The sequence below is a fragment of the Patagioenas fasciata genome, chromosome 3, assembly GCF_037038585.1.
Source record: "Patagioenas fasciata isolate bPatFas1 chromosome 3, bPatFas1.hap1, whole genome shotgun sequence".
NCBI lineage: Eukaryota > Metazoa > Chordata > Aves > Columbiformes > Columbidae > Patagioenas > Patagioenas fasciata.
Window position 1 is genome coordinate 97,486,671 of NC_092522.1, and position 22,665 is coordinate 97,509,335.

At 35.1% G+C, this 22,665-nt stretch overlaps 1 protein-coding gene across 1 annotated transcript in view; it reads left to right on the plus strand.

Moving 5' to 3' along the window:
• EYS (eyes shut homolog) overlaps positions 1-22,665 on the plus strand; it is an 870,143-nt gene that overhangs the window by 424,041 nt on the left and 423,437 nt on the right. The window contains exons 29-31 of the mRNA XM_065834576.2: positions 5,363-5,534; positions 6,057-6,135; positions 19,174-19,373. Coding sequence (XP_065690648.2) covers positions 5,363-5,534; positions 6,057-6,135; positions 19,174-19,373 — 451 coding nt within the window. The remainder of the gene's footprint in view (positions 1-5,362; positions 5,535-6,056; positions 6,136-19,173; positions 19,374-22,665) is intronic.

Here is a 22,665-nt window from a genome sequence, read left to right on the forward strand (position 1 = left end):
CTGGTGGTGGCCCAACTGGGAAAGGGTGACACACACCTCCCTGACAGCCACTGCCCAGGCTGCCCTTGGTGTGCCAGGGAGTCAGGGGTTGGGTGTCACTGCCAGGCAACCTGGGAGAAGGAAGTGGACTGTGACAAGGAAAAATATAAAAGCAAACCCAAGCAGAGCCCAAGACTATGGGAAGAAGAAACAATCATTTTTGTGTTCCTTGAAACAAAGAAATCTGTTGCTAGGCCCTTCACAGTCCTCCTAGTAAAGATGTCATGATGCTGGTATATCCTTGCAATGCCCCTCCATCCACTGTCCATCTACCATTTTTGGGAGAAAACTGTAGTGCTACATTTTAGACCCACAGGGACACTTGAAGCATGAGCACACCACCAGTGGAAAATGTTAGATATCGGCAATGTTTGGGGCGAATTTTGGTATAATCATTTAAATTATTTTAATATTGATGCTTTTCAGTACTGATAATTTTGGCTACCAGACTGTTAAAACATTAATAGGACTGTCACTAAATTAGAGACTGTCCATATGGTGTGTTCCTTTTCAGCTGTCACAAGATTATGAATTTTTGAATTTCTACTATTTTTAGTAGATAGTGTTCAAATTGCTAAGATCTGACGCTTGATCTGATGCTATGACTAGGCACAGCAATAATTCAGGAAGTAATTTGCTTAGGCAGATTGCTCCTTCTGATGGTCTCATCGTGCTCTAGTCTAGACTTCAAATACCTAAAAGTACAAGCTACAAGTGACATTTTTTTTGTTTAATCACTCTGGTTCTTGCATTCACTTTTAAATTAAATGAGCAGGTATATAAATTCCCATATTCCTCAGTTTTTAACCCTAAAAATAAAACAATTTAATATATGGTATACAGAGGTTTTGTATATTTTTGAAATGTATATGTATAAGTTCTAACATGTCTTCTTGTAAGTCTAAAAAGAAGTAAACAAACCAGAATATATACTATATTTAAAAAAAAAAAAGTTTTACTCTCAAAAATATAACACAGAATCACAAAAACATCCAAATATGAAATGTTATGAAAATGTCAAGCTTACTGACCAAGAGAGGAAGATATAGAAATTATCAGAAATGTATTGTAAAAATAATAATTGCTTGCTCTCTAAAAACATTAAAATTTTGCAAAGTTATGTGCATGCAGTGTAAAGAAACCAACAAAAAAAAAGTGTCTTAAAGTAATGAAGCTGAATTGCTGCATGATTTTAAGATAAATAAATCATTATATACATTGCATATACTACAGAACTTGGAATGAGTGTATCAGTCATAGGCAAAATGCAGAAATGTGCAGAAAAACTTCAGAGTAGTTTTTGCTAGTAGTAGGATGAGAGCTTAAAGAGAGAGCATAGCTAATACTGCTTGTGCACCTCAGAGATCACACGTCAGAGGTGTTTGTTGTGTGGTCCGTTCCTATGTTCACAGTGTCTGCTTTCAGCACTATTCTGTTGAAAGGAAAAAGCTCCTGAGGACCTCAAGTTTTGCAACTAGGAGAGTTTGAAAAAAAAAAAGGTATTTCTAGGACCCACTGCCTTTTCAAACTTCCTCCTTTCCTGTGCTGAAATACTAGTTTCTGATTTTTCAGCTTGTTAGGTACACTACAGCTTGTAAAAACCCAAATGTTGAGGGCATGTGTTTCTGAGGGAAGAAACGCAAAAACATAGTATTTTTTTAAACAGAAGACTGAGAATAAATGCCCAGTGTCCAGATGAGGGAGAGATTCTGAAGTTGGTGAGAAACATCCTTGAAGGTAGAGAAGCATAATTTTTTATTTGAGTTTACAGTTGAAAAGAATGAAATCTTGATGGAAGATGTGACACTCTCTATATTAGGATGTGTGTAATTGTGCAAATGAGCTCCAAGAAAGGCTGAGGCATCCCTGATTAGTGAAATAGGTTGGTCATAAAAAGGGCAGATTGCAGAGTTTTCTTTATTAAGAACTGATCCTTAGATTATTTGAATGAGTAAAAAAAATAGCTGTCTCCTTTTCGTCGTAGTGTTACACTCCACACTCTTGTCTTTTCACATCTATGATATTTTCTTGTCTTCTGAAGCACTCTGATATGCACGGGTGTCCCCAGGTTACCATCGACACCTGTAATCCCCCATCATGGTATGTGTGAGGTACTTCTCCCTTTTCTTTGATGTATAGAGACATTATTTCTAGTGTGGTAAATACGATCTGTAAAGCAGAGCTCCAAGAGGTGTCTTCAACCCAGTAACACATCTGGCATGGTAAGAACTATGAAATAATTTACAGGCAATGTTTTTAGTAAGGTGTTAGTTCTCTGGTATTGTAGTCCATCTCTCACACCAACTTTGCAGAATGTTTGGTTGTATCATAATGTTTGTAAGACAGGAAGATTATTTTCTGTAAAAGTTTTCATACTTTGAACAAAGATTGAAAAAGAAGTCAGGTTTCAAACTAAATGGCAGACACATTGGAAGAGAATGACAGACTGTCCAGATTATGGTCGTTAACAATTGCCAGCCTTTTGTGATGTGACAGATTACAAATTTAGTACATTTTGTTCTTGGAAATAATTAAAATGAAAATGTTTATTTGTAACAAAATAGATTAACCCAAAGATGCTAATGGATTTGTGCCAGGCATGTATTTGGTCTCATTTCTTCAGAGGTGATTAGAATATGAGTGTGGAATTTAAAGAAAATATTTTTGCATCTGAATATAAATTACTTTTTACAAAAGATATCAAAAATATATTGAATTACTATATTTTGGCAAGAACATTCAAACTAGCTCCTACTATTGAGCAAGTTATTTTCTTTGTTAGAACGAATACTTCAAAATTATTTTATTTAGTTCATTTTCTTTAATTATTTTTGCTGTGTTACATGTATTTGTTTTCATCTTTAAGCCTATTGTACCAGTAATTACTATAATTATTATAGTCTGTCTTTTTAGCAAATCTCACAAATTCCTGTTAGGGTGGGAATGACAAAATGGATTATTAGTCTCTATATATGTCTGAAACCTTAACACAGGCAGTACTAAATGTCCATTTTGCCTATTAATATTGCTAAAGCATTCTTATTTAGGACAGAATATGGAGATATCACTACAAGGCATTTCTGTTCTTTCCATCAGATTCAGTCTTTCATGGCCGAATCTAATCTTAATTACATGTCATGATATCTGTTTTTTAAAGACACTAAGCACAAAGTTGCATTTCTCTAGCTTCCCATGTTATTCTCTGCCTGAACTTCATAAATTTGGTTCCTGTATTTCAGATTCACTTGGAGATTCAAGACAAGACCCTTTGTGACATTAAGCATTCTCTTAAGAAAAGATTGCCTTGAAAGGTGATATACAGTATTTCACAGTATTTGGACAGAGATTAAGGAAGACTTCAGTGATACGTTCTCACTTAACTCTAAGGAGCAGGAAAACTGAGTCTGAGAAGAAAAAAATTATTTAAGGAAGCATTATTTATAGGCTACCATGCTGATATTAGGAATAGGCTTAATTTCATCTATTTTTAATCCTTTACAAACTAGGCAGCTAGTCCAAATTACTCATTTAATATCCATTGCAGTCTTTGTCATCACTAGGACATTCCAGATAAATTATGCCCAAGACATGATACAGGTCACCCTTTGAAGATGCTTCTCTCTTTATCTGTTTTAAAGTGAGTTCAAACACCTAGCTTAAACTAGTTTCTTAATTTTACAATAGTTAAAATTAGGCAGGATGTATTACACTGTGACTTCCCTAACACAACATTATCTGAATTCTACTCTAGTCTAGGATACTAAAAATGGTTACTTTCTCAATTTTATGTAGTTATTCTGTAGGTTTATTTTTTCATTAATTCATTACAATTATTTTACTGATTTTCCAACAGGAAGGATGAATGTCATGGGGTTATTTATAAAGCAAACTATTTGAAATAATTAAAAACCTGACTGGAGCTAATCTAGGGTTTACTTTCTTGAAGATCAGAAATATCTGCCTTAAAAATAATAAAACAGTAAAATTATTTAAAAAAAAATATTATTGGTTTCACATATATCTCACTATCAAAAGCAAATTACTAGAGTCGAACTTAGAACCTCTAACTTTTAAAATACAGATTTGCACCTCCAAAGTAACATGTGTGATTAACTAGGAAACTGAGTTGGTTGAGATAGAGCTAAATTTCTTCATCGTAGCTAGTATTGTGCTGTGTTTTGGATTTGTGCTGAAAAAAGGTGTTGATAACAGATCAGTGCTATAGTTACTGCTGAGCAGTGCTTACAAAGAGCCAAGATCTTTTGTGCTTCTCACATGACCCCATCAGCAAGCAGGCTGAGGGTGCACAATAAATTGGGAGGGGACACAGCCAGGACAGCTGACCCCAACTGACAACAGCGATGTTCCATACCATATGATGTTGTGCTCAGCAATAAAAGCTGCAAGGAATAAGAAAGAAGGGGGTATGTTTGGAGTTATGGCATTTTATCTTCTCAAGCAACTGCTGCAAGTGGAGTCCTGCTTTCTTGAAGACAGGTGAACACATGCCAGCCAATGGGTACTAGCGAATGAATTCCTTGTTTTGTTTTGCTTACATGCATAGCTTTTCCTTCACTTATTAGACTGTCTTTATCTCAATCCACAAGTTTTCTCACTTTTACCCTTCTGATTCTCTCTCCCATTCCATGCTGGGGGAGTGAATGAGCAGCTGGGGGTGCTTAGTTGCCTACCAGGCAGTGGTTAGTAGCTGACTACAAAGACACCTAGGTAGGTGTTGGTTGTCAATCACTATTTAGTAAAGTACTTGAAGGTGATTAGATGGAAGATGTGTGGCACTAATTTGCAGGAAAATTGCAAGCAGAAAATAATGAATGCCTTCAAAAATATTTCAGAGACTTCTACATCTGTCATCATTTACCAAAAGCCCCTGCATTTTAGTTTCATTTTGAGGAAATAAGTATTACAGTTAGACCACCAAGACATGTATGATTTTAATTCCGTATTCCTCTTACAGGAAACCTGTGCTATTAATCTTCCTACTAGCTGTGCAAAATGTTCCTCTTGAAATTTCAGTTTCTCCTTTTAACCATTTTGCTTGCAAGTTGACCCTCAAAGTCTTCTTGCCTTGCCACAATTACAGATGTTATCACTGTGATATGCTGCAATATAGCCATTCTTTCTGGCATTTACACTCACAGGTAATTCCACTGGGATGCTCATTATTGATGAATATAATGAACTACAGAAACAATGTATGTAAATAAAAACAGTTTATCTGGAATTATTTATATTAACAAATGAACTGTTAGTTGTTTTGAGTTTGGAATTTAAAGCTTAGTTGTATCTTCCATTTTTCACACAGGCGATAGATGTGAAATAAATATAGATGAATGTATGTCTACTCCTTGTCTCAACAATGGAAGCTGCATTGATGACATCAGTTCCTATAAGTGTCACTGTATGAGAGGTTTTATTGGAACAAACTGCGAGATAAATGTTAATGAATGCTTGCCAGATCCTTGTCTTCATGGAAGGTGGTTATTTTTGTTTAACTATTATTATCTCCAAGATAATGTATCTAATGAGCAATATTTAAGATTTAATGATATTGGAAGGTTGATAAATATACTTTTAATTACGTTCTTCCTTAAGAGTTCAAGCACACTTAAAGATGACAGATGTTGCCTGCTTAAACTAATGTAATATACTGTTACATTATCTCAGTTTCTTTTACATTTTTGTTCATTAACATAAGCCAGTTTTCAGTACATGTGAATTAATTAGAGTTTGATATACTTAAAAGCAAATCTTTAGCTGTTACATGCCAACAGGTTCAAATGGGAAGATATCTTTTAATGTGAGAATCAATAACCTTCTAAATACCCCTCAGCATCCATAATATACACATTTGATACCCATTATTAAAACTTACTCAAAGTACCATAGATATCACTAGGTTACATCAGACTACTATTTTGAAATGTATGGAAAAATACTACTACTGTTGAATCTAGAAAGCCAGAGCTTCATCTGAATAATACTATTTTGTATTTCAGATGTATAGATCTCATTGATGGATATCAATGCTCGTGTGAATCAGGATGGACCAGCTCAAGATGTGAGATAAATATTAACGTATGTTTTCAAATTTTATTTTAATTATAGGGGAAAGAGTAATACACTGTTTGAAATGTATTTTTATTTAAGTAACTTCTGAACATGTCAGTTTATTGAAAATACATGACAGAAATTCACTTGTTTGAAATCAGTTCTGAAAATCTCATTATTTGTTACTTACATGAAACTGCATTAAAAAAGACCATTAAGAAAATATCTAAAGAACTTTAAAGGTGGAGCATGAACTGTAAATCTGAAAAGTCACAGCAAGCTAAGCCAACATTACCTGAAAATCATTTATGCCTCAGTTCAGCATGGATGACATAACTACCTAATTTGCATTGTGAGCCCCATTTGCTGTAGCTTGACTCTATATTTCAATAGTAAACCTCAAAATACAATGTTCTACATCAAAAATAGACATGAGTCATATTTCTAAATCCAGGTAATTCTAGAATTCTATTAAATGAAGCTAGTGCACAAAATACATCACCCAGTTTCTCCTCTTAAGTTCAAGAATATTTTTGCATTCTCATGGAGAATGGCTGTGCATAAAGAACGCACCTGTATATGTGAGTCTGTACCGTGAAGATTCTCATGGTCAGCAAATCAACTAGTAGAAGGTAACTCCATCTGTCATAACAATGAACATTCTTTACAGTGTTGGCCACACTTTGGGGAAAGTATGGAATTAGTTTAGACCTTTTCAAGTTTGTTAGTTTGTTTATTTTCCAAACAGAGTTTATTCAAATCTTAGGATCTGATCCTTTTAAATGTATTTGGCCTCAAGAGAAAGTCTGGCATGAGATCTGCCTCCCTTTGGCATGTCTGGCTTCTAATATTGTGCTTCTGAATTATCAAAAACACATCCCAAAATGTTACCCAAATTTCTTTCTAACTTTTGTATACATGTAGGGACCTTTCACTTCTTTATATATTGCTCAAAGTGCTAGATAACTAAAAATCATATTACATAAAGTAAGTATGGTTTATGATTTTTCTGTTGAAAATACGTTACAGTCTCACATAAGGAGTAAATCTAGCTGGAATACAATTTCCAGTTTCCTTTACAGAAAAAAAAAAAAAAAAAGAAGTCAGAAAACAATTCAAATCAACAGACTGTGCATCATGACATGATATTGCAAACCTGTATGATTATCAGCTGTTGCCAGTGCTAATACAGAATACCCTTGGGTAATATTTTCTCTAGCAACATCCAAGATTTACACTTTCCTCCATTTTAAGAGAATGAGAGATTAAATGACCTGTAGACAACTGCATAAAATCATATTCAAAAGATAACCGCATTTCATACTGAGATGTTTAAAAATGCACAGATTAGAAATTCATGAAAAGAAATACTATGCATACACATTTGACAGATAAATCTGTCAGAATGATTGCTTCATTTTTTTATATTCATTCTATTTACATGTAATGTGATTAAACTATGCTGCAGGTGCTATATTTTTAAATGCTCTAAACTACATTCACCACAGTCAGACATATATCATGCCTCTCTAAGTCTTACAGTGATAAAAAAGGCTTTCTGATGCTCTAGAGGCACGCATATGTGGATAGACATGGTAGGCTCATCCTCTATTACTGTTTTCCTCTAGAATAACATCAGTCAGTTCCTCTATTTAAAAAAATAATCAGGAATTAATCCAGCTAAATATATGTTTTCTGCACTTGAAGATGCCTTTCTTTGTATTAAGGTTTATGCAACTTATTGAGTGCAGGTGCCAATGTTTTATTTAGAGAGAGGGCTTTCCTCCTAGAGCCTCTAGGAGGAAGGGTCAGGGGATGCCCCAGGACAGGCACAGCTGGTCCTAGTCAGCTCCAGTCAGCTCCAATCAGCTCCAAAGGACTCACCACAGGACTCACCACAGGACACAGCTGAGCCCCTTAACCAGGACAGTTGCACCTCTGTGGAAACATATTTAAGAAAGTGTAAAAAAACACTGTGTAGCACAGGGAGGGGTAAGGAAAGCAGCTGTGAGAAGTAGTGTAGTAAACATCAAGGTCAGTGAAGAAGGAGAGCAAAGAGAAGCTGTGAGTGCCAGAGCAGAGATTCCCCTGCAGCCTCTGGAGAGAATTGTAGTGGAGCAATATTTCCCTACAGTCTAGGGAGAGGAACACACCAGAGCAGATATCCACCCTGAAGCTCATGGAGGACTTCATGCTGCAGCAGGTGGGTACACCCTGAAAGAAGTGCAGCCTGTGGAGTGCCCACACAGGAAGGAGGACCTGCAGTCAGTAAAGACCTAGTCAGGGGAAAAAATGTGAGGAGGAAGGAGCAGTAGAGAGGAGCTGTTACAAACTGACTCATTTCCCACCTGCCCTGTACTGCTCAGGGTGAAAGGATGAGATAGAGGAGTTGGGAATGGAGGAGTGAAGTTGAGCTTGAGAAGAAGGGATTTGGGAGAGTTAGTTTTAGGTTTTGAATTTGTTTCTCACTTTCCAAAAATCTGTATTTAATTGGCAAGTTGAGTCTATTTTGCTTGTGATGGTAGTTGGTAAGTGATCTGTCTTTATCAACTCATAAGCTTTGTCATCTTGTTTTCTTCCCTTGTCCTGTTGAGGGGGACACTGTCTTGGTGGACCTTGCACAGCCAGGCAAGGTCAGCAACTACGTTGATTCAAATAACCAACTGAAAAATTAAATATGTATTTCCCTAGACATACTTGGATGCTTTTGATTTTTTCATCTTGGATTTTTTTCAATCTCTACATGTGTTACAATATAGCTTGCAAGAAAATACACTTCAGGATTTTCTCAGGTTGTCTAATACTTCTAGGAAAAAACCCCAAACACTTTGTCTCTATAGCCTATAGCTTTTGTATATCTAATATGGGGCATGAATGCTAGAACTTCCCTATCTAATACAGTTTTTCATATATGGATTTCATGCACAAAAGAGAAAAAAAATAGATGCACTATATGAATTAGTTGCAATACCTTACTTCCTTTGACATTTGCATATTTTTGAAGTTGTAAGATGAGTATGTATAACTGAAAACTGATGTTTTCTCTCTGATATAAGTAAACATATTGCTAATGTAGCCAGTAGAATATTAGTAATAGACACTATTTCTTACTTTCTTTGGCTTTTTTTTTTTTATTTTTTTTTGCTATGACTGGTAAGAAGTCATTGGTAGTTGTACTTCTTCCATGCTCCACTAAGGCTGTCTCATGCTGTCAAAAAGAGGGCAAAAAGGATTCTGAGTCTTTACTCAAAACGATATTCAGCTGGTTGGTGTTTCTGCTTGTATCTGACAGAAAGATGTGATCACACTCTATCCTAAAATTATTTTAATTTGTATCATTTTATTGATATTTTCTCCCTGTTTTAATAAAAGATGGAAACAAGGGGAAAATCAGGAAAACCAACTACTTTTCTACACAAAGGCATCACTGCTGATGCACATGTAGAGTCAGAGAACAATATTCTGCTAGTCCAAGCAAATAAGCAATTGCTTAACAGGACTTTCCAGATTGCACAGAAGACATGAGACTTGACAGCCCTATAATTATCTGTAATTTGATTGGGAAGAAGAGTACGATTCAGCTTGCCTAACTTGAGTTGCCTTTGAGAAAGCTAGTTGTCTATTCACATTTTCATTGACTATAAGTAGTGCATATTTAATGAGATTTGTACAGTTGTTCAGCTGAGTTTGGGATGGATATCTGCATTTCACTAGTGAGTCTAGACTCTACTGACTATGATGACTGGATCTTAATGGACTACATTAGGTAAGACAGAGAGTAGAATCTCCTCCTCAGAATTCTCACTGTATATATGTAGCATATATCTATGTGGCAAACATAAGGGAAGGTATGTAGAGCCCCAGATGAGATGAATGCTCTTGTTTGTGCCTGTGTGGGACTTCTTCACACTCTCGAGTATGTTTACATATTGCTAACTAGATTAAAGAGGGTTGAGTATGGTAAGCAGCTCCTTCAAAAAAGCTAAACTAATGTAAACTTAAAGTAGTTTAGCTTGTTCTTAAGATGCAGAAAGGTAAATCTCGGAGCAGAAGGGAGATACCCACTTTATTCTGCAAAGCACAACATCTGTGATTATCCACCCATGGGACAATTTCAATGTATGTAACACTACGGAGACCTCCTGGCCCTAAGAAGTCTATTTTAAGTAGGAGTTATTGAATTGGAGATTATACTAGAAAAGTAATAGAAAAATAGTGAATAGAAATTAGAGAAGTAGAGAAATGGATGAGACCTAGAAGAATGTTGCAGAGGAGTTTTACCTCCAAAGTGGTAAGCCTTCTGAGGACATTCCATTCATAGGAATATGTCTGATCTCTCACACAAGAAAAACATATAAACTGATATTACAGTATGTTCTTGCATCAAGGATGCTCTAGCAACAGAGAATATCTTAAACCCCAAGATTATTCAATTGTTAGGCACATAAGTAAATGGATTTATAACATAAAAGAAACCTTAGGTACAAAGTAATCTGCTCTGCATCTGAAAAGACACTGTATTTCACAATATCTGTAGGCATGTTCCTTCAGTGTATTGGAAAGGAGCTGGTAACTGTGACCTGTGCTGATGACCAGTAATGAAGGGAAGTGTAAGAGGGATGGTTTTGAGGTTATAAATTCAAGCTGGGCAGGAAGCCATGGTTTAGGACATGCATCTATCTATCTGTCTTTGAAAGACTGCTAGTTCCCTATGAGATCTGAGAGGCAGACAGAGATTGCGCCCTAGTACATGAGTATTGTGCTGGTATAGACAAAAGGAATTTAGATGCATTTAAAATGGAAAACCTTTTGAAACTGGAAGAACCTGTACAAGGTAGATTGCACCTTTATCATTGTGGACCCAGGCTATTGAATGAAAATTAAATGGCTGTAGGGAAATATTTAAACTTGGGAAAACCTGACAAGTGTAGAAGAGCACCATTTGAATTACAGAATTAAAATCTGAACGTGAGTAATGTTCAGCCTGCATCTGAAAAGACCAGCACCTTGCTCAAGAGGTGTTAATGACAGAGATTACGTATATTAGTGATTATAATGCAGCTAGGTTTATGGCTGTAGCATGAGAGAGCAGCAGCATAAGTTCAGCAGATAGACATTGAATTTTGGGAAAGGAAACTGGAAAAATGGGGTGCATTGTGAAATAGCTTAAGAGGAGTAAGCCAAAACCACAAGAAACTTACTTGGGGCTGTTAAACAAATCCTAAGTTAAAAGCCCAGGTAGACTGTGTGCCACAATTCAAGAACACAAGTGGTCAAAATCTGCCAAATTACTTAAAGAGGAAACTGAAGGCTGTCTCAGGGAAAAAAATGGCACTTTAATAAATGGAAAGCTTGGTCACATGGAAACAACAGAAAACTCTGTAAAACACAGTAGTTCAGATCTTGGAAAGAAGTTCAAAAAGCTATAACACAAATTGAAAAATGCCTTGTAAAAGATACTGTGACTTGTAAAAAGCTCTTCACATCTTTCAAAACCAGGAAGCAAAGCAGGGAACTCGTAGAATTGTTAGATGGCTAAAGCATAAATTGGGCACTTTGGTTAAGGTCATAGCAAGAGAAGCTCAGTGAATTCTTTGCACTTGAGGACTGCAGAAGGACCTCACAAGATGGAAAGAGTGAAAAGGTGGCAGATAAGCTTCAGTGTAATATAACAATCTAGGGGAAAATAGCCTAATACTTACCCACAGCTGAATTCAGAACTGGCCATTACAATGCAGGAAAGAAGACTTGGAGCAATTCTTGACAGGTCTTTGAAATCATTGTCTCATTTTATTGTCAGAGTGCAGAATAGAGGAGGGGGGGGGAAGAAAAAACACCTCTGGACATGATCAGGGAAAGTGTAGGGAACAAGACAGAGGGCATAATTTCACTGAGTAAAGCTCCAGTAAGCTCATGTATTGGCTACTGTGCATAGTTCTGGACCTTGATTCTCAAGGAGGGTTTAGTATAGTTAGAGAAGCAACAGAAGGCAACAAAAAATATATTAATGCAATAGTTGTCTTGTAAGGAGAAAGTGAAATGGCTGAAATTATCCTGTTTGAAGAGGAGGAAGCTGAGGTGAATGCGATTAAGGTTTAGAAAACTATGACAGTGGTAGATAAACTTAAATGGAAAATTCTTCACCAAATTATGCAGTAAAAGAATTGAGGGGACAGGATGAAAATAAGTAGAGAAACAACTGGAAGAAATAGGACTTTCTCTCACATGAAGCAGAGAACCTCTAGAACTTGCTGCCACAGGAAGCTGGGGAGGCAGGTGATATCTTAGTAGGTTCAAAGAAATCAGGCAAGTCATGGACAACAGGTTCATAAACTGATTACAAATGAACCAGTCAGCGAAATACTGTTTCTCATGTCTGATTAAGTGGTTCTGCTTGCTGGGAGGATGCATGGAACATAAACTGTAGAAATTGACAAAGTTCACATGATTTTACTGAAGTGACTTTCTCTTCACCGCTATTATAGACATAATACTACTACTACAGCATTGGTCTGATCTAGTGTGTTCCTGATCTGTATTGTTGTCTTAAAAATAAGTTTATTTTTTAATTTTTCTCCTTATCTCCATAATCCAAAGCTTGAAAGCAAAATATTTTGGTAATTTTGAAATAATTTTGAATTATGTTAGATAAAAACAACATTCTCAAACACAAAAATAAGTTTTTCCAGTTCATTTCACAAAATGTTGTATGTATGTATATTCCATCAAATGAAAAAGCTTTGGGAAGTTAATAATGAAACAATATGGATATGTGATAATATTAACAAAAAAAAAAAAAAAAACAGAAAAAGTAGAATAATAATGTTACTGGTTAGAAAAACACACTTTGTTTATAATTCTGTTAGATATACTATATTAATAGTAGTACTATTGAGACATCCTGAAGTAATAGTGAACTTCAAACTCCCATGTGAACGGTAAAAGTCCATAACTTAGCAAACAAGAGTTTAAACTAAGTGTTATTTTAAACTTAACAAAGGAAATTTAGGCCATTTGGTCTCTTGGTAGCTTATAATTACATCAGATGGTTGCACTTATGAGAAATTAAATAAATTAAACTGTGGTAAAATAGCTTGGAAAGTAACTGAAATCACACAATATGCATACATATGGTTTCCCACTAATGCACTGAACCATGGCTGTTTTGCATAACTATGAAATAATATTAAAACATTAAATTGTACACTTCATATGAAGTAATACTGTAAATTTAGACATTTTAAAATCCAGACTTGGGGTGCATTAAAAACCGTATGCATACCATGTTTTGTATGTACAAAACCTTGCTCTAACACATGAATTAGTTTCCAAAGCATTTATTTACATCATTGGTTTCCTTTCTGTCTACTTCTTTGAACTCTAATCCAGACTCTAAACCACAAGGCTTTTGTTTGTTACAAAAAACTCTGCTTTTGACCTGAGAATAATTTTGCCCCTAGACCTATCATTAAATGACTGGAAACACAACTCCTGAAAGCATTTTTCCTTTCTGGTGCAGTATTTATCTTTGAATTCTTTTCTTATCTCTTTCTTTTCATCTCCCATCAAATTCAAGTTAAAGCTCTGTTTGGTTCTACCTTCTACAAGTCAGTGACTTCCACCTGGAATGCAGTTTTCTCACAAATATCAGGATACTTGCTTCTGCTCCCTGAACTGGTGTTCACTACCTTTTTCTGCTTCAAGCCTTCCCTTACAGTTAATCACTGCATAGTTGTCTACAAAGAAATCAAACACCAAATGGTACTTGGGGCTTTTTATCCTAAGTATTCACAGGAAATTAAACCCTATAATGCACCACATGCATAGATGTATGTCAAAAGATACATTTGTAAACAGCTTATGGATATTTGCAGTAGACTTTTTCCCCTCATAAAGGATTTGCATGAGTTATTTATGTTCAGAATTGAACATCTTGAATCTCTTTTCTAGAAATAGATTTTGAAGTGTTGGACTTTTTTTTTCTAATCGGAGTTTCCAAGGAGGACTAGTGAGAAATAGACCTTTCTGTAGGAAAAAGAAATAAAAATCCTAACTTCTGCAATGCACTTATAGATTTTGTTTCAAGAAACAGAGCTGAACTTACACATTATTCGGAAAACTAGTAGATTTTCACCATCTTTATTAATTTCCTAAAATCCATCGCCTCATTCTTTCAATCTATGGATTGGGACTTTGAAAATTATGTAATTTGATATGTGGAAAATTGGAATTTCTTAGGCAGATTGACCTTGCTTTCAAAGACAGATGTTAGTATGGACCCACAGATTTGTACAAGGGAGTCATATACCTTGAGCAAAGTGTTGTGCCTTTCTAAGTCAGTTGCTAGAGTCTAGATTTCAGAACGATTCCCTGCCAGCAGAACCAGTGGACTGTGCCATGGTAGGTGAGCTCTCTTAGGGAACAGTCATCCCCTTCCTAGTAAAAACAAGATTTACTACACTATGACATTCAGACAACAAGAAATTATAATTTATTGTGCTCTAGTAAATGTAGTGGATCTTGTTTTGCATTTTTTGAGCTAAGGATCCTTAACCTTAAAAGAGTTGCACAACTAGAAATCTTAATATTCTTTCAGGGGTTTTTTGCCTTGAATTTTAAATTGTCTTGCTAGCCTAAGGAAAAAAAAAAAAAAAAATGAGGCTTTATATGAACCATAACAATAATTTAGTAAAAAAAAAAAAAAAAAAGGCAGAAAATCACCATCCTGTTCTCCTGTCAGAAGTCTGTATAGTCCTTTCATTTACAGCACCATGGAAACTTATATTTGTATTTAAATTACACTTGCTTAAAGCATATGTTTGAGACACATCCAGTTTTTATTTAGAAAGATAAGGAGGTGGAAGATCAACTACATTTGCCAGTTTTACAGTGGCTGACTCTCAGTAGTAAAGTTGGACCTTATCTCTATTTGGATGTATCTGAATTTGAGAATCCAGGTAGTTATTTTTGTACTGACTTTCTCTGGGAGTTAAAATACTCCTTAATATATAATACTACTTGTGAAAATAACCGTACACTGCCGTTATATCTCTCTCTCAATTTTCTTGGTGATAAACTAAACCTAAGAACAGTCATAGAGTCATCAAGAGTTATGGAGCTTCTTATAGCAAAGAACTCACACTGATTATTGCTTTAATAGCTAGAAAGAGACCTGTACTCCATGAATTTGTCTAATAATTTTTAAGCCATATATTTCATTTATGTTTTTGGCAGTATCATGTAAAAATGAGATCTATGATGTAATAATGTTTTGGAAAAAAAAAAAAAAATCAATCCTAAAAGTTCTGTTAAGTGTTATTTTCCTTAGCTTACTATAAGGCATTCTATCTAGTACCTAAATCATTTTATATTCTCAGTCTTTTGGCATACTTTATAATAAACAGATTCTAAAACTTGGCACAATGCTTCGGTTTCCCCTAACCATAAAAAGAGGAATAATCAACTGTCTAAGTGCAAGTCATAGTTCCCCTGGCTGGAGACGCGAGAATAACATTAGCAATTTTTTCAACAGTATTGCAGTAGGAGTTCATAGTGATACTTTGTCCATTATAACTTTCATATATTTTCCAAGGACATTGCCTATTAACAACACATAAACTTAATTGATTCCTTGTTAGATCAAAATGGGAAAAGTGTATGCTTCACAGAAAAAATACTCAGGGAAAAAAAGCCTACTGAAAGGGACCCTTCCTGCTTTACTCTGAGATCATCAGATATAAGGAAAAAAGAAAGTTTACAAACATTCTGTACAAATAATTATGATAACAAAATAGAAATTGTACTAAATCACTTCAAATTTTTATAAGGTAACTTACTGAAGCTGTCAGTGTTTTAAAAGATGAGCTGGGAAAGGGAGTACTGTTATGCTGTAAAGTGTGAGCACTGAGCATAATTTACAAATGCAATGATGGTTTTGTTGTTGCTGGTTTTTAAGAAGTATGAGCATGATTTGGGATGAGGAACTAGCAGGGAATAGTGGAAGGAGTTAGAACATCATAAGCCAAAACTGCACCTGAAATTTTCATAATATTAAAAAAATGACAAATCCTGAAGATGTTTATTCCCCTTTGATTTCACTAGGAAATGCAAGTCAAATTACATTTGGGCTTCAGGTCTAGATTGTTAATCAAGGTCAGAGTGTATATTTATGTTCTGTAACATAATCTACAATTTTTTCTTTACTATGAAGTTGCCCAATTTAGGAATATTGTATGAGTGTACAGTGATGGTAACAGGACTTCCCTTTTGCTCACAACACTGCTCCTTTCCCCCAAAATGGGATTGAGGTGAGGAAAGAGAAAAATGACAGGGAGATACTGGCCTCATGATCAGTGAGGTATTGCAAAACACCTTTTATTAGCAAACATTTTATTCTATTGGCAAATAAATTGAAGTTACCCATATTTATCTGCATCATTCAGTCTATTACCTTGAGTTATTTGTCACCATTTAAACTTGTTATTTATTCTCCATATCTGCTAAGTGAATACTGTAAATTTCTAAGGGATCAAGCCCATGCTGCTCTCACTGACTGCAGGGGTTTTAGTGGTATTTATTTGTTTTACTCAAACAGGTTATTTGTAAAGTTGTGGAAGGATTACTGTAAGATAATGACTTTGCCTCTGAAGCTTAAAAATTATGCATTTTTAAATTCCAGATCAAAATAGAATTTCAGATTTAGTAAAGGTTAAAAAGACACATTAAAAATAAGGTACAAAAGGAAGTATAAGTGAGCAATTGTGTATACCAACAATTTGTGTTTCGAAAAACCTTTGTCAATAATATTTTTGTAGTTTTCAGGTTTCTTAGTTATTTAAAGGCAATTTTCTTTTGATAGGATCTGATGACTTATAGGTGAGAAAAGGTTAAAGGATATCTTACTAGGCTGGTAACTGGGAACCTGAGGTGCCCAGGAAAGTCTCTTTTGACTACTTTACTGGAAAAGAGAGAGAATATTTCTAGGGCTGTGAGTTCCTGCAACTGTTGCTCTAATTTGGGAACTGTCTGGATAGGTGTCATATTTAAGATTCAATCTGCGATTATGAAAAGGAAAACAAAACTGAAATAGCATTGGTGGTTAGGTGAGTTTGTCTTCAGGGAATCAGGGTAGTTGGGGATTTTCTGTGAAGCCAGCTATTCTCCAATGCCAAGCTGTAAAGTCAGTTTCTGGTAGGATCTAAGACAGGCAGAACTTAGGCAGGACTTACTCACAGCTGTGCTGCAACTTCAGTTTGCCATGTAATATCCTTGTTCTTTCAGCCTATGAATTACAGCATGTGGTGGCAATGTGGCAGGTCACTTAGTTAGGGATAAAGTTACTTGTGACATTTTTACAGTTGTGTGTTTGTCTGTTCACTGAAACAATTTTCTTGCCTAAGAACAGTGCAGACCAGCTCTTCTCTGGTAACAGTGTACTCTGGGGTTTTTTGCAAGTTTAATGATGAACTTTTAACCTCAGTGGATCAAAGTATACTAGAAAGTGATAAGTGTGGTTTCTTCCCTACAAACTGCCTGGTTTTTATGTAACTGTAAAAAATAATTACTCTGAGCTGTTTTGTAAGATTTTACAAGAACAATACATTCCGTAGGAGAAAATGAAAAAGTTTTACATGAAGTTTGCAACTCGATATGACTGTGATGGTATACTGAGCAAAAGCTGTGAACATTTGTCTGAGCTTTGAAATTATCCTTAGTTACTTTGATTTGTATAATTTTTGAATAATAACTAGGTAAAATTTTGATCTATTAATAGATTTTTATTTTATTCTGCTAATGAGCAAAGCTGTAAAAACAGAAGTAGCAGAGAGAGATACAAGTGAATACAAATTAAGAAGCCTAGACAAGTTACTGGAAGAGAAAGAAAACCGAGAAGTTGGAACTGTGAATTGAGATTATTTTTTATAAACAAAACAAAGATTACTGACGTTTGCCAGCAAAAAAATGTAATTAATATAGCAAAAGAAAACTTCTAGGATCTAGGATTTCTAGAACCTACAGGATTTTTGGCAGTCTGTAGAGCTATCCCCATCTTCCTGTGGGATGTACAATTCAATTAGTTCATGTAATGCTCACTAATAAATCATCCTATAGAAACCCAGCTGGAGACTGTATAGTAAAATAAGTTGTTTTCTTGTAATTCCCTATGGGTATCTGAATTTACATTCTGTCAAAACAACTGTAGTACCTGCAGGAAATCTGAGTGCCCTTGGATATCCTTAAAGAATTAAACCTTCTAAAGTTACAGCAGTGTGAGAATAAATTTAAAATACTGGCTTTAGTTAGGCTATTTGGGTGGCAGCAGCAAAATAATACTCCTTTGGGATACAGGCGAAAACTAGGTTTCTGTGCTCAAGGGTAAAAACATATTTTTGCACTGGCAATTACACTAACTAAACTCTCCTGTAATTGTGGAGGAACATTAATTTGCTGCTACTTTGCATGGTTTTAATTTGATGACTTTCACAATCGCTTTATCAGAGGGAATTGTTATTATGTGAACATATAAACATTTCTACATGTTTTTCTTTGTAATATTATGCATTAATTGATAATAAGAATGCATTTATTAGGAAATATTTGATGAAAGGTCTCTGTGTGTTGATTAATAGAAGTAATTTTTTATTCTGTTCAGGACTGTCTTAATGTGGCTTTTTTCACTGCAATAGGCCCCATTGTAAAAACTTGGAAGGAATAATGGAATAAAACATGGCTCAAAAACAGACTTTAAAATTTTCATAAAGGAATCATGAGTGGGAAGCACATACCTATGGCTGTAAGACTGCTTCTATAAAAAATATATGCATTTCTCCAAGATTAATTAGGGGAAAAAGCATACTTTCAAGATTGAGTATGAGTTGTAACCAAAGGTTCTCCATAGAAACAAAAAGTGCCCTAAATTACAGACTTCCGCTTATCAGAAAACAAAAAAAAGTCCATCACTCTTTTTCTAATCCCTGGATTCAGTCTCTTCCACTTGCTGTTAATATGAATTAATGTGTAATGTGTTCTAAAGCTGTGTAGTCAATGTATTATTTCTCTCCTCAGGAATGTGAGTCTGCTCCCTGCATTAATGGAGGTTCTTGTCAAGATGCAGTCAATGCATTTGTTTGTACTTGCCTGAGTGGGTACGCTGGCAGGTTTTGTGAAGTTGATATTGATGTTTGCATTGAGGCAACACCGAACTCACTTCTCTGTTACAATGGAGGTGTATGTGTTGATGGACCTGGAAGAACTTTTCATTGCAGGTTAGTATTAATACTGTCCTATAACTGCTTTACTTAATATATATTGATTTGCTAAGATTTCAGGGTGGTGGTGTTACTATGTGCTGTATGTGAACTCGACTGCATTCGATGCTTAATCTAGTGCTCAAACACTTTGTTATCTTAAACCACTCACTGTTTAGCATCAGGTCCTTTATGTGGAAACTTACCTTCTGGTGCTTTTCAGAATTCTATGCAGATGCTCCTAACACAAACTGACCCTAAAAAAATTTAAAATCATGATGTTTACAGATTTGTATGTACTCCTGTGTATTGTACTCAGAGATAAAATTGATTTGCCCTCAAATTTAGATGATAGGTAATTTGTATAGTATGTGTGCACAGACATGTATCCAAAGAATTTCCTTTGATCAATCATCATCATTCTCTGGCTGTTTTAGGTTTCTGACTAAATACACATTGTCTTATATCTTATGTACTCATAATATAATGAAACATCTTAAAAATTAAGCTACTCTATAGATTTTTATCAGTTGTAGTAGAGAATAATGTATACATACATCAACTCACAATTATTATCTAAGTCCCTATTCAGTTGCTACATTTGTAGAAATATTAAATACTAAGAAAATATTTTATAAGCATACTTAACAATGAAGTATAAATATCTTCCCATATACAATCATGTGTCCAGTATATTGATACTGATTAATGGCCAAAATTAAAGCTTAAGGTTAATAGTTTTATTCAAAAGCAAAACAACCAAAATTTTTTTAAAAAATCCCCAACACCTGCTAATATTAAATAAATAATCATTCTTTGTTTTGTGTAATGATTTGATAGCTTTATAATGCACTATAAGAAAGGAAACTTATGAAATGAAGAAGGTTAAGAAATAAATGTATTACTTCCTATATCTGCTGTTAACCTGCCTCATGGATATTTAACCCCTCCTTCCACTGAGATGACAGACTGAAGGACCTCACCAGCACACCATCCCTCAAACACTGGTGTATTTCTCCTTTCTTCTACTTTGGAATTTATTCCAAATGTTGTGATGGCGACTACTTTGCACTTGCTTGTGAGCCCAGTATTGGTCATCAGGAGGAGCTGTTCATGGAATCAGTTTCAGGAAAATTACAAACAGTTAAAATCAGGACTTCTAGCATTGCCATAATCACAAAGGATTTCATGAGTGATGCAAAACCAGAGTGTGGTAAGTTGATGTGAGATAAGGTTGTGATCTTACAAAAAGTCCTGTACTGGATATAAATTTTTTTCCTCTGAGGGATCTGGGGAAAGGACTTTTTTTTAGCTGATTGCCTCTTTTACGTTGATACACTTCAGGAGACAGATGTAATTCTCTGCCTTGCCCTTCAGCAGCTGCTACCATTCCAAGTAACTTGTACAAGGTGGAAATAAGAAACGTAAAAAGATCATTAAGTTGGGTTTGCTCCTTTACTGTGAACATTAAGATGTAAACATTCCTTTTTCTACCACTCCTTCCACTTGCTTTAAGCAGTCTGAACAAAATTCATGAAATCATGACTGGAGAATAGAACTGATACAAGAGGACAGAAAAGCAGAATAATTGAAAAATAAGAAAGGGAGAAATAGCTCCTACTCTAGCAAAATGCCACAAACATTCAAATGAATGAGGAGTCTTAATGTCTCTTACACACTCACTGTGGAATGGGCAGGAGGGAGGACAAAAATACGGTATCCTTTAGAGTCTCCTTGTTTTGAGCATCTGGCCTCAAATGATTGTATTATTGTGGCTGGTAAAACTGGAAACAGCAAGTAATGCACAGTGTCCAGTATGTGTCACACTGCCTTAAATGTGGGCAGCACTACCAGCTTTAGCTATGATGTATATGATATTTTACGCAGTAGTCCAGTGAATGATTCAACTTTTCTTGGATTATGTGGGAATCAATTACATGAACAACACTACAGGCTTCTTCCTGAAATTAATAAAAAAAAAAGCCCTTAAATTGTGTGTTATCTGAAATATCTTTCTGTTTCAAGCCCTTCGTTTAAAATTAAAACAACTCATTGAAAATGAGAGGCGTGCTGGGAGTTCTAATTCAGTTCTATCCTGGGCAGACTGCCACTGAATCAGGGCTTCAGGAAACAGATTATCTGAAAAGATGCCCACCTACCTTGCTTTGTATTTTAGTCTTCTTAATTAAAGGAACTGGTGGCCACAACAACAAGCACTACATAAATTAGTGTATTAATAATAAAGCTATCATTTGGCTCAGGGGGGCTTTCAGAAGACAATTCAATCCAACCTACATATGGTTGATATAATGAGTATTTAATAAGAACTGTGAAGCTTTTTCATAGTATTTTGCAAGTACCTAAAGGAAAAGAAGTTGTTCCATAAGAATTACTCAGATTTTTTTCATTGTATTTAATATACAGTTGGTTCTTCCACACTTTGCCTCTTTTGGTCCCAAACCGTTTGGTTATGTTTGGCTTTGGATTTGAAAAAGTAAAAATAAAATAACTTTAAAAATTCCTTCCTCCCCACTCATACTGGCATTGAGCCTTTTTAAATGTGCATTTCAGGTACTTCTTGCTGACTAGGTTCAGAAGACATACTGTCATGAAAAGGATTATCTGTGAAGTGCTTTCAGTTTAAACAGGTGAAAATAATGTCAACAATCTTATGATGGGCCTTGGCTTAGATTAAGTTGTTGAATATTATAGCTTCATTGTACTTTTTTAGCACATTATAGCATATTTGGGTTTTGTAATGTTTTTGTTAGGGAAAACAGAGGTAACTTTGTCATTCTGTCTTTCAGCATCTACTTTGACTAATCTTTTATCAGAATTTAAATATAGCTGTTTGTATAAGATAACTTTGGCCTTAGAAATGTGTAGAGTCACAAGTAAGTTTGATTCTATCGTTTGATTCATAAAGGGAGACTGGTGCTTTATAAATCTGCTTTTTGGATTACATTTGACTGTTATTGGGTTCAAAACTGAAACTTTTTTTGGCAGCACCTTTCAGAGATTGGTTTATACTCACAAGACCATTCTATAGGCTTGATATTTGTATTCCAAGGGCAGGTAAGGGTCAATATATGATCAACAGAGAATACCTGATTGACAAAACATCATTTTTTTTTTTTCTTCCAGCTTGTGAAATTTTAGTAAGAAAGAATTCTAAAATAGGAGTATGTTGTTCTACATTTCTTTCAAATAAGGTGTAATTATTTTAAAATCTATATTATGATATCTACCACTGATTCTTACTTGTGACTGTGAACTGATTGTAATGAACGCCATGATAAGCAGTGAAAGG